The sequence below is a fragment of the Magallana gigas genome, chromosome 6 (genome assembly GCF_963853765.1).
Source record: "Magallana gigas chromosome 6, xbMagGiga1.1, whole genome shotgun sequence".
NCBI lineage: Eukaryota > Metazoa > Mollusca > Bivalvia > Ostreida > Ostreidae > Magallana > Magallana gigas.
The window spans coordinates 21,007,355-21,021,438 of NC_088858.1; the positions used below are offsets into that span (position 1 = coordinate 21,007,355).

Consider the following 14,084-nt stretch of genomic DNA (forward strand, 5'->3'; position numbering starts at 1 on the left):
CGTTTATATTTCCACTTGCAGTGATATACAAAGTGATATACAAAGATAAGTTGGTTGTCATATTATGTTTCATGCTTTAGAAGATATGACTGAGTATTAAAAAATGATTTTCATTTTATTTGCATTCTAAGTTCATATTCAGTTTGACCATTCTTAATTTTTTTCAATCAAGTTTTTAATAATAATACAACAGCGCATTTTTATAAAAGATATGTTTAAAGCTTCAACTCTAAGAATAAATATATATTCAACTAAAAGCAACATATACCACTTAACTTGATGAAAATTGTTTAAACCATCCGAGAAATGTTAAAATTTGTAAATACATGACATTATTTGCTAGTTAACTTAGAAATGCATGATAAATATATTCAGTTTTGTTCAGTTTATAATTCAAAAGCAATGAATGTCATAAAAAATGTGGTTACTAATAGAAAAAATACGGCATATATATTTTTGAAAATGTTATCCAGAGTACAAGATAATGTTTTGTAGTTGATATGGAATTTTTGCTTTTTTTCATTGTCTACATGGACATCCACAGGAGTTACTTCAGTCACAACATTACGGGTTTTGATCTTTTGACCCTTCATTATTCTTACTACCATTCTAGCTGTGAAGGACTTCGGAGACTGACCCTCGACTGTGAAGTGAATGTCGGAGATGATTATCACGGTCAATGTGATCAGAGAACTGTAGACCAACACCGTGAACATGTAGATTGAAAACAACGAAATTGTCAGACTAGATTTCGGAATGTAGTTTGTGAGTAGAGACAAAAACACAGTAAACGAAAGCAACACAGTGATGGCGTAAGACACTCGCTCGCCTGATTCAACCGGTAACATAAAGACGAACAGATTGACAAAGGCTAGAAATATTATGGGAGCAAATATGTTCACCATGAAGAAGGAATGGCGTCTTTGAAGTTTCACCATTATTTTAAAAACTGATGAATACATCATTTCATCATTTGCAACTGAAGTCTGCAAGGAGAGAAGCTTCCAAACTGGATTCTCTTCAAACACGTGTTCTGACACATGGCTTGCTTCAAATATTTCTTCAAAAAATGACGATGAAGTTATTATAACAATGTAGCACGTTTGAGTGTCGAATGGAAAGTACCTCGAATTAGGCGAACAGAGTGTGGAAGAACGAACTCCGACTGTATATGTTGAGGTTCCATCATACATATAAAACACACTGCAAGAGTTGTCCGCGTCAATGGAAAAGGTGTCAAACGCATTAGGACTAAACAGACGGGGTGTCCACACTTTGGACGAAGGAATACGAAGAGCGGAAATATTGTGATAGGACGCAGGATTCCATCTTAGGAGTTCATCAGTCCAAGAAAGTTCGAGACCAAGGGACATACTTAAGGTTCCTCCGATCTCGTCATAATTGATTATAGCCTTTGGAAAGACGACCACAGAAATCGTTACAGGTTTCTTATGATCCAAAATTGGATGTATGTCTTTGGAGTAATTTTGCAAAAGCAAGGCATGAAGATGCTTTGTTACTTGGTAGAAATTTGAACCTAAATTTCCATCACCCACTGAATATTCTAAAACATACAGCAGAAATCCGAAGAATGTCTTCTTGAACAAATTCATTTTGGAATGAATGTTCAAGCTTTGCTTCAGATTATTAAACGACAGTGAAGTATCAATTTATTTAGTAAGGATCCATTATCATTGATTACATTCATCAAGCAAAAGGATTATTTGTTTAAGAGAAAAACTATTCAACCTAAAAAAAACCCGTACTTTTTTGGCGATAATTAAAACCCCCCACATTTATTAAGTTCAGCAGCGTGTCACGAAAAACTGTAGTGCCTTTGGGAGTAGTTGCTTGGTTGGTGTTCTGTAACAAACAATCAATTCGATGTAAAGATAAGAAGTTTTTTCATCAAGGATCCAGTATATAGTGACGCGCTCGGATCTTGTGACAAAAACCAACCCGGTCCAGTTGAGGTACATTACAGGTTACTTAGTAATCATATCAATAACTGACAATAACTAATAACTAATTGAGTAGATCAACCATTAAAAGATATTTATAATAAAAAAGTTGTTTGTTTCGTAAAATTTGTTTGACCTTAACTAGATAGATATTTCGTTCATCGCCGTTGAATGTGTGAATATATACGAAGCAGATAATAGAAACTATTTTCTTTAGGCAAAATAGGTTTTATAGTGACAAAAGATTTTAGTAACTTTTTTAAACATTTTGTTCTAGAAATAGTTAGAAATGCAATTACAATAATAACTAGACACGATCTCGTTGCGAGCAACGAGGAGGTCTTCCGTGCGATTTTTTGAAGGTTATATGACCTTGACTATGATATTTGACCCTTTATCTCCTTATTGGGGCAACAAAAAAAAATTGATGGTTGAATTTTATTAAGAACATCATTCTCAGCATGTTATTCTATATTGATTTTCAAAATAATTTTTTTTAGAATATTTGTTCTGTTTGAGGTATGTTATCAAAGTTTGTTACTTCTGGCCCCTTAAAACCCATTAAAACCCCTTAATACGAAACACATGATAAAATAATTATAATATGTTGTTAAATAAATGTGAGATGAACATTTTTGCTTCCTAAACATATAACAAAACATTTTTCAGTAAAATGCTATGGAAGAAAGACTTTACAGCCCTTTTGGTCCCTAAATTGAAGGGCCAGCCCCTTTTTCTTGGCATCATACGAAAGTTCTTTTGATATTAAACATATTTTGTTCAACAAGTGTTTAGAAATTCTTTGCCGTTTAAGAGCTATCTGGGAAAGGACATTTTAGGGGCCGACCCCTAATCTCCTTATTGGGGCCAGATAACGAAAATTTTATGATTGAATATTGTTTAAAACATCATTCTAAACATCTTTTATTCTATATTGCTTTTCAAAATATTTGTCCTTTTTGAGATATATTCGATCGAAGTTTTGGATTTTTGGCCCCTTAAAACCCCTAATTACGTAACGCATAATAAAAAATTTAGAATGTATAGTTTTATTAGTAAAAAATGAACATTTTTGCTTCTTAAACATATTACAAAATATTTCTCAGTAAAGTGCCATAGGAGAAAGACTTTAGAGCCCTTTTGGCCCCTTATTTAAGGGACCAGCCCCTTTTTCTTGTTATCAAACGGAAGATCATGTAAATATAAATTTTATTTGCTCTATATGTTATGGTAAAATATTTTCAGGAAAGGAGATAAAGAACGAAAACCATTAAAAATTACGTCGTTTTTTTAAACTCGATTTTCGGGCCCAGGCGAGCTTCGACGCCTTTGAAGCCAGACAACCACAAATGCCTTTAAACACATCTACAATCTTTTGTCTACAATCCCTGAAAATTTAAATTCAATATCTTTTTTCCTTTAGGAGATAGCAGGACAAAATGGCCCTCTAAAAATCACTAAAACGTCAATATCTCCCGAACGGAAATGACGTCATTAAAATAAAAAATTATATATAAGGTTTTTATCAATATCAACAAGATCTGAAATTTTCACGAAAATCGGTCAAGTCGTTTTCAAAAAATCGCTTGTACAAAAAAGCGTAAGAAAAAAAAAATAAAAGGGAAAAAGAAACAAAGCAATAACAATAAGGTCTTCCGTTGGAAACGGAAGACCTTAAAAATACATTATGCAGAAGATAGGAAAACCTCCATATTAAAATATTTTGATGAAGGGTCCAATGCACGTTATGATAACTCCCTCCTGATTCGAAAAAAATGTCCTCAAAATAAAAGGTATGGTAGAGTGTAAATAAGTAGTGGAAGGTAATGTTATATCGAACAAGGTAACAGTTAAATAAAGTAATGCTTGAATATAAAAAAAGAAAAAAAAAGAATTGGGCATCAATAGTTGATGCTGGGAATAAAAATATCAACATTTGATGCTGGGAAGAAAAAAATCAACATTTATGGTAAAATGAGGACATCAGTGGTTGGTGCTGAAAAAAATTGAATCTATGATGATTCGAGAATTGGGCATTAGCTTTTGATGGGGTAAAAAAAATCGACATCTATGGTGATGTGAGAGAAGAACATCAGTGGGTAATGCTGGGTAAAAAAATATCGTCACCATCTCAGTAGATGTAATGAAAATAGAACATCACAGTTGATGTTTGAAAAAATATTCAACATCCAAGTAAATGTGAACATAGAGCAGCATAGAACGATAGTCAACATCTAAATAGATGTGAAAATAGAACATCACAGTTGATGCTTGAAAAAATATTCAACATCCAAGTAAATGTGAACATAGAGCAGCATAGAACGAAAGTCAACATCTTAATAGATGTGAAAATGGAGCAGCATAGTTGTTGCTTAAAAAATAGTTAACATCATAATAGATGTGAAAATAGAGCAGCATAATTGTTGCTTAAAAAATAGTCAACATCTAAATAGATATGAAAATGGAGCAGCATAGTTGTTGCTTAAAAATAGTCAACATCTAAATAGTTGTGGAAATGGAGCATAACAGTTAATGCTAAAAAAATAAGCATGATGACTACGGTGATGTCAGATGGATGGTTACAATTAAGCATTTAATCATTATTTTTTAGCTCACCTGAGCTGAAAGCTCAAGTGAGCTATTCTGATCACATTTTGTCTGTCCCTAAACTTTTCACATTTTCAACATCTTCTCAAGAACTACTGGGCCAATTTCAACCAAACTTGGCACAAATCATCCTTAGGCAAAGGGGATTCAAAGTTGTGAAAATTAAGGGTCACACTCGTTTTCAAGGGGAGATAATTAGAAATTAATGAAAAATTCTGAGAAATTTTCAAAAATCTTCTTCTCAAGAACCAGAAATCCAGGAAAGCTGAAACTTGTGTGGAAGCATCCTCAGGTAGTGTAGATTCAAAGTTGTGAAATTCATGACCCCCGGGGGTAGAGTGGGGCCACAATTGGGGGGGGGGGTGTCAAAGTTTTACATAGGAATATATAGAGTAAATCTTTAAAATTCTTCTTCTCAGAAACTAATGAGCCAGGAAAGCTGAAACTTGTGTGGAAGCATCCTCAGGTAGTGTAGATTCAACGTTGTGAAAATCATGATCCTCAGGGGTAGGGTGGGGCCACAATGGGGGGTCGAAATTTTACATAGGAATATATAGAGTAAATCTTTAAAAATCTTTTTCTCAGAAACTAATCAGCCAGGAAAGCTGAAACTTGTGTGGAAGCATTCTCAGGTAGTGTAGATTCAAAGTTGTGAAAATCATGACCCCGGGGGTAGGGTTGGGCCACAATGGGGGTCGAAGTTTTACATAGGAATATAAAGAGTAAATCTTTAAAAATCTTCTTCTCAGAAACTAATCAGCCAGGAAAGCTGAAACTTGTGTGGAAGCATCCTCAGGTAGTGTAGATTCAAAGTTGTAAAAATCATGATCCCCAGGGGTAGGGTGGGGCCACAATGGGGGGGGGGTCGAAGTTTTACAAAGGAATTTATATATATAGAGTAAATCTTTAAAATCTTCTTCTCAGAAACTAATGAGCCAGGAAAGCTGAAACTTATGTGGAAGCATCCTCAGGTAGTGCAGATTCAAAGTTGTGAAAATCATGATCCCTGGGGGTAGGGTGGGGACAATGGGGGGTCAAAGTTTTACATAGGAATATATAGAGTAAATCTTTAAAAATCTTTTTCTCAGAAACTAATGAGCCAGGAAAGCTGAAACTTGTGTGGAAGCATCCTCAGGTAGTGTAGATTCAAAGTTGTGAAATTCATGATCCCTGGGGGTAGGGTGGGGCCACAATGGGGGGTTGAAGTTTTACATTGGAATATATAGAGTAAATCTTTAAAAATCTTTTTCTCAGAAACTAATCAGCCAGGAAAGCTGAAACTCGTGTGGAAGCATTCTCAGGCAGTGTAGATTCAAAGTTGTGAAATTCATGATACCTGGGGGTAGGGTGGGGCACAATGGGGGGTCAAAGTTTTACATAGGAATATATAGCGTAAATATTTAAAAGTCTTCTTCTCAGAAACTAATCAGCCAGGATAGCTGAAACTTGTGTGGAAGTATCCTCAGGTAGTGTAGATTCAAAGTTGTGAAAACATGACCCCTGGGGGTAGGGTGAGCCCACATTGGGGGGGGGGGGGTGTTAAAGTTTTACATAGGAATATATAGAGTAAATCTTTTAAAATCTTCTTCTCAGAAACTAATCAGCCAGATGATTCTTTATAATTGTTAAGACTTTGGCTCCAGGACAATTCTTTGGCCTCACAAGAAGGTTCAGAGTTTGATGTAGCTTAATATCCCATATATAAACAATTGTAAGGGATCTTTTTGAGGACTGCAATACTCAACATGTGATATGACTATAAAATCATCCTGTTAGAAAAGGGACTAATGATTATAAACATAAGAATATCCAGGGGGAAAAATGGATTTTATTTATACAGGATCTACATGTATTATTGTACATTGTCCAGATTGTTTGTATTGTGACTCCATTAAGCTGATTTTATCATACCTATTGTTCCTCAGGTGAGCGATGTGGCCCATGGGCCTCTTGTTTTAAAAGATGTGGTCTCATAATTGTAATGGTGTGTGTATACAAATTGAATAACGCGCGCTAGTATGCCCATACTGTTGCACTGAAATTAATGATTTAATGCTTATATTTACATTTACATGTAATAACTAATTAATAAATTGAATTCATTTAACTGTTACAAAATATTTTCAGCAATAAAATGTTTATCAGGGTAAATATAAGGGAAACTATTTTCTTGCGGCAGAATAGTATTTCTAGTGACAAAAATATCCAGTAACTTTTTGAGCATATAGTTCTAGAAATAGATAAAAATGCAATAACAATAGCAAAGATACATTATCAATCAATCACTTAACATTTTGTTCATTAAACTGATAGTATATTTTGTTTTGCATGCTACATAGATTTAGTTTTGTTCTGCTTGAGGTTCCACACCAATAAATGTCATAAAAAATATGGTAATTAATACAAACAGAATGGCATACACATTTATAAAAACTTTATCGAGAGTACAAGATATTGTTTTGTAATCTGTGTCAGAGTGGTTTGTCTGTTTTTCTTCATTGTCAATATGAATATCCGTGGCAGTGACTTCAATCACAGCATTCCGAATTTTGGTCTTTGGGCTCCTCATAATTCCCACTACCATTCTAGAGAGGACAGATTTCGGAGACAGACCCTCGACTGTGAAATGAATGTCAGAAATAATAACAACGCTCAACGTGATCAGAGAACTGTAGGCCAACACCGTGAACATGTAGATTGAAAACAACGAAATTGTCAGACTAGATTTTGGAACGTAGTCTGTGAGTAGAGACAGAAACACAGTAAACGAAAGCAACACAGTGATGGCGTAAGACACTCGCTCGCCTGATTCAACCGGTAACATAAAGACGAACAGATTGACAATGGCTAGAAATATTATGGGAGCAAATATGTTCAATATGAAGAAGGAATGGCGTCTTTGAATTTTTATAATTATCCGTAGGACTGATGTATACATTTTTTCATCATTGTCTACAAAAAGCTTTATGCTTTCGAGTTTCCAAACTGGATTCTCTTCAAACACGTGTTCGTTTACGTGATTTGCAACGAAGATTTCTTCGTAATATGTGGCTAAGGTAACAATTTCAATTAGGCACTTTTGAGTGTCGAACGGAAAGTACCTCGAATTTGGCGAACACAGTGTAGAAGAACGAACTCCGACGGTATATTTTGAAGTGCCATTATACAAATATACAACACTTCGAGAGTTGTCCGTGTCAATAGAAAAGGTGTCGAACGCATTAGGACTAAACAGACGGGGTGTCCACACTTTGGATGAAGGAATGCGAAGGGCGGAAATATTGTGATAGGACGCAGGATTCCATTTTAGAAGTTCATCAGTCCAAGAAAGTTCGAGACCAAGGGACATACTTAAGGTTCCTCCTATCTCGTCATAGTTAATAATAGCTTTTAGAAAGACGACCACAGAAATCGTTACAGGTTTCTTATGATCCAAAACTGGATGTATGTCTTTGGAGTAATTTTGCAAAAGCAAGGTATGAAGATACCTTTTCACTTGGTAGAAATTCGAACTTGAATTGTCACCGCCTACTGAATATCCTAAAACATACAGCAAAATGCAAAAGCGTATCGCCTTGATCAAATTCATTGTGGAATGAATATTCCAGACTGTGTTTTCGACTATATTAGAACAGTTAGGCATGAATTCATCTGAAAAAAAATCAATTATCGCTACATTTTTATTGATCACATTTATCAAGCACAACTTTGTTTGTTTAATAGAAGAACTTTTAAATCTCAAGTATATCAATTACTTCTCTAGTTCTTTGAATTTGTCCACAATCTTTTTGATAAATATTTGAAATATATATTTATAAGAAAGAAGAATAAGACGGTAGTAGTATTCCATTTTTGTCCATATAAACTGATGAATGTTGCATGTACAATGTAGTTAACGCAACGCAGTTTTCATATATTTCTGCTCTGTTTGATATTTTTCTAAAAAAAGCTTGGTGGGTAACAAATTACCCATCCCCTTAGATATAACATAGAGTTTTAATATCATTTAATTTGCCACAAACTATCTTATAAATTAAAAATCTAATAATTGAGCTTTAAAATCTTAACGTTTTTCTGTTATCTTTAGACAGAGCTTTTTTGTCTAAAGGAGGGAATTATTACTTAGAAATGGCAACGACCATCAGATCCTCTTAATATGACTCAAACGATAGTATGATATGGAAAAAAATTATTTGATATAAAATGTGCATGCTAAGACATAACAAAATCAAAATTATTAAACGAAGACTTTCAATCGAATTGTCCCAATACTTGTATGAAAACAACGTACTTTTAACAGACAGTTAACAGACGCTATTATCAGAAAAAAGACATTTTCAGAAGTGCAGCATCACTAAAAGTTTTCAATGGTGAAGCTCAATGGTAAAAAGATGTTAAAAAATACCGTAATACGAACTTGCATTTTTTATATAGTTCTTCTAGGTTTACATTTTCTGTAAACCTAGATAAATACATGTACACTACAAACTTGACCAGCAGAGGTTATAAAAACATGGATATATGAATCAAGTGTTACTAAATTTAATGTCCAAAACAACTCGTTTGTTTACACGTGTTATTCTGGTTGAGTTTCAACAATTCATTAACTGATAGGTGAAGACTTTGAATGCCTGAGGCCCCCTATATGATTAAATGTCTTATATTTCTTCTTGTTTCTGTTGTCATAATTAGGTTTTATTATTTAACTATATATATGTAAAGCTTGCATCTTCTATATGTCTCGTCATTAAAAATCCACTTTTGGAGTCTAATATATAATAATATTACAGAATGATAAAATGTTGATTGAAACAACAGAATAAACATATTCTAGTATTCTTTTTAATATATTCACACTAGATAATATCCCGCTCAAGCGCAGGAATTATAAACACTTTACACATTAAAATGATGCAATGCTGAATATGTAGAACCATATTTTTGTTTAATTTTGAATATGCTGTGTCCTTTCCTAATTGCTTTCATAACATATTCTTAAAAATAAAAATAAAAATAAAAAACCAGCATGGCGGGATATCTAGAGGAACGTGCAAGGATGAAAAATATAAATTGAATTGCATGATATTTACACGTAAGTGGCCATAATTCTTTTTGTTGCAGCTGACTGAGAAAAAAAAACGTTAACTTTTTGTTTATTTAATTTAAAACCAGTGAGTAGGTATTTACGCGCCGTTTATCTAAATTTTGCTATTTTTAGGTCAAATTTCCCTATTAATGATATTAATTTTGCCATTGTTCCAAATAAGAATTTCAGACAAAAGACTTTTAAGTTATAATGAAAATAAATTGCCCCGCCCCCCCCCTCCCTTATACTTCCCCGTTTTATGCATACAACATTTATTAATATAGACGTAGAACACAATATGTGCATTGTTTACAATTCAAAGTATAAGGTTGACAACTAATGTATCGTGTTAAAAATGTATGAAACCAAAGTTGTCAGATAGCCCAATGGTTAACTCACCCTTCACTTTTTTCCACAACTTTAATAAGTCTAATCGCATTCATCGGCACCCGTTCTGGAAAGTTCTTTCCATTAAAACTAAAATATTATCAAATTAATCCATTTATTTATTTATTAAGTTTTTTTTTAATTAACCATAGACTGCCGATCAAAGATTTAGGCCTGCGATGCATGGAGAGCTGTCAACCCGCATCCTTGGATACCCTGTTCTTGAAAGTTCTCTCCGATTTTCTCACCATAGGTCGTGCTTTCCATCAAAACTAAAATCGTATCAAAAATTATCCATTTATTAATTAAGTTTTTTTTTAATTAACCATATATTGCCGATCAAAGGTATCAGCCTTCGATGCATGACGAACTGTCAACCTGCGTCCTTGGTTACCCCTTTTTTGAAAGTTCTATCCGATTTTCTCACCAGAGGTCGTGCTTTGCAAGCGTCTATCCATCAAAACTAAGTTGCAGGTATGCAGCTCTAAGTGGGGACCTGGCTAATACAAAAATTAAATGAGAAATTTGTCCGGAACTAATATCGCACATTCAGGAAACAAATTCACTCACCTTATTTATTCAACATTTGTCAAATCTTAAAGCGACATGGTGACGCACGAACCCATGATTCAGCAAATATCGAATTTTTACAGGATTTCCATATATTTCATATATAATATAAAAAGACGAACTTTTGAAAAATTACGGTCTTCCAAAGTAAATAAATCAAATTAAAAAAAGAAAAATAGAATTAAGCGTAGGGCCAATACAAAAATATTGAGTTTTCCTTCCGCTTCACAGCCACGCAAGCGCAGGGGAATGTAAATACTGCAGCGAGGCATATATCATGAACCAGAAACCTCTCATTGAAACATGATGTCTTCAAGAACTATATATTTATTACGATGCATTCTCTATAAACGCATATGTCTCATCAAAGACATCGAATTAGCATCTAATTCAATTTTTTTTTTCAGTGCAAATCCCATTGTAACTATTTTTACACATAGATCGCAAGCACGTGACATTATACCAATGTCCAAAACAACTCGGTTAGTTTACATGTGCAATTTTCGGATGAGTTTTTTTGATGACCTTTAAATTGATAGGTGATAACATGATACATGAATCCTTCGGTATGATAAAATTTCGAGTAGCTTTATTTTTTTTTATTTCCGTTGTCATAATCAAAAAGTAGAACATCTATTTTGAGTAACCGTGCCACTATAATTTCTATGTGTACCCTAAATAAGTACCTAGTAAATATATTCACTCTTTATGTAAGCATTAAATATATTTTCATTGTAATTATACCCGGTATTTGATGCAAACTCCCACCGACTTAGATCAGCCAAAGCGTATCCATCACCTTGCTCTTATTTTTGCTATTTCTGCCTGGTTTATCGAAAATCAAGTACGATTTTAATTTGAAGTTCTCAATAATTATTTATCAGGTAAAATTCAATCATAGCTTACGGACATCATATCACACGTGTTGAAATACCAAAGGTTTAACCAGTTACTTTGATGCAGGCGTTTCGTAGTATACACATATAGATGTATATTTGAAAAATGAAGTTTAATAATGGTTGTAGAAAAACATTTATTTGCATAAAAAATAAGCCTTACAGGAGAGCGGATTACACTGGGATTAATTGTGACATCAATATGTGGGTTGCTAAGTTTCTGCCATTAGAGAGATATGAACTCAAATTAAAACAGGAGGATGGGCAATGTAATCTATTGCTAAATGATGCATGCTCTTGTTAAATGTGAAGCGGATTATCGAAGGCAATGAAAAGACAGGAAAACGTCCAAGTTACATGTATGCAACTGTAAGTGAGGACCTGAAAACCTGATACACATGTACCGCCTTTCTAAGACCATATTAATGGCTAATACAAATAAAACGAGAAACTTCTTGGCTCTTAATATAGAGGAGGCTGGGTGTTCAACAATATTTCAATGAGATCTTCCTTAAATTCATTAAATTTATTTACTTAGTAAATATAATTTGTCCACCTAGATTTTTTCGGTACCAAGAAATTTGTCCAGAACTACATTGCCGTGTGCAGTACCAACGGAGTGAGGAAATGTTGGCGTAGAGGGTACAGAGTATAATGTTGAGGCGTGCTGTGGATCGTGAGGTAAAACAAAGGATAGGTCGCCGAATTACCAAGGGTCCATCAAAAAATACACTTTCAGAGAAATAAAGTCTCAACAATGCTAACAATTTCATAAATCAACAATTAAATTGACATGCTCTTTTACGAGACTGCTCTTTCCCAGACTAAAGATTGACAACTATACAGGACTAAATATAACTCTAAACAATGAGTGAAAATATCAAGTGAGCTGAGTAAAAGTTTCAATTTCGAATGAGTATCAAATTAAGCCAATGAGTCTTTGCGATTTCTTAACAAAATTTTTTTTTACCAAACAACAGATAAATGCCCAATGTTGGGTTAACATCTTAGCAATTCTTGAGAAATAATACTCTGTTCCACCTTAAATTACAAACATACAGTCCGAAAAGAGTCAAAAATTATGAAAAAAAATGAAGTCCAAAATAAAATTGATAACGAAATTTGCACTGTGATAGTTTTTTGCCTTTTGATTGTGTATTATGGTAATTTGCGTGTTAAATTAGTTTATTCGTTCTATTTATTCAATAATTGGAAAAATATTAGTAGTGAGATGCTATCAAAAAGTAATACCATGAAGTTTAATTCTTTGTCTGATAATAACCAAAATAAATTTTCGCAAGAAATAAAAACAAAAACAAAAAACAAAACATGATAATACTTCCATGGCGACATGTTTTGTTTTTTTTTTATCAGATATTTGTATATTTAAAATATTGCACGTAATTTCATAATTTGTCTTGGAGTAATGGTATTATTTTATGTAATCTCATATATGAGCTGTTTTATACGAAAGCCGAATAGGGCCACATAGAAAAATATTTTTATCTCGTAATTACGAGAAAAGATCTCGTTATTACGAGTATATTATCTCGTAATTACGAGAAAAGATCTCGTAATAACGAGAAAAGATCTCGTTATTACGAGTAAATTATCTCGTTATTACGAGAAAAGATCTCGTTATTACGAGATAATTTTCTCGTTATTACGAGAAAAGATCTCGTTAGTACGAGAAAAGATCTACATAAAATGGTGCGTTTCTGAAAAGAATTCGACTGGATCACCCTTTCAGTCTTTTTCATTCAAGAAACGTTGATTCAATTTTGATTGATATTTAAAAATAACAACGATCATTTTTCATTAATTTCTACATATCAATTATTGTATTTGACAATTTATCTTATATGAATAAAAGGAAAGAACTTCATGTAATTTTACTATTCAACTTATATATATTATAATCCTACTACGAAGTAAATACCAGGTAGTCCTATAGTCGTAAAAGTTACAGATAACTTTAATGACTTTATAGTTTCAGTCATGGATATAGATATACACGATTTACCCGAATTTGTGTTTTATATGTTTATACACAACCTACATGTATATTGAAAATAATTGAAAACAAATTACACGTATCCTTCTTAATTATTGATAAACAGTTCGATGAATTTATTAATCAATCTGCTTTGCTACTTCTTCTGAAATTTCTTTAAAACTGCTTGATCCGATTTTATATCAAATTATGCTTACGCTTTTAAACGATGATTATGCTAAGTATGTATATATCAATAGACATTGCAGTAGTTCATACACTTTACATAAAAAGATTAGAATAATGAAACGCAACATTTTAAATAGATCTTTTCTCGTAATAACGAGATAATTAACTCGTAATAACGAGATCTTTTCTCGTAATAACGAGATTTTTCTCGTAATTACGAGATCTTTTCTCGTAATTACGAGATCTTTTCTCGTAATAACGAGATAATTAACTCGTAATAACGAGATCTTTTCTCGTAATTACGAGAAAAGATCTCGTAATAACGAGATAAATAAATTGTTATAACGAGATAATTAACTCGTAATCACGAGATCTTTTCTCGTAATTACGAGATC

The 14,084-nt window shown here is 33.1% G+C and overlaps 1 protein-coding gene across 1 annotated transcript; it reads right to left on the minus strand.

Annotated features, from left to right (window-relative positions):
- Positions 1-305: 305 nt before the first annotated feature.
- On the minus strand, positions 306-1,656 carry LOC136276652 (5-hydroxytryptamine receptor 3A-like). The gene has a single exon (XM_066089248.1). The coding sequence runs from the start codon at positions 1,611-1,613 to the stop codon at positions 387-389; it is 1,227 nt and encodes a 408-aa protein (XP_065945320.1). The 5' UTR covers positions 1,614-1,656; the 3' UTR covers positions 306-386.
- Between the last annotated feature and the right edge of the window lie 12,428 nt (positions 1,657-14,084).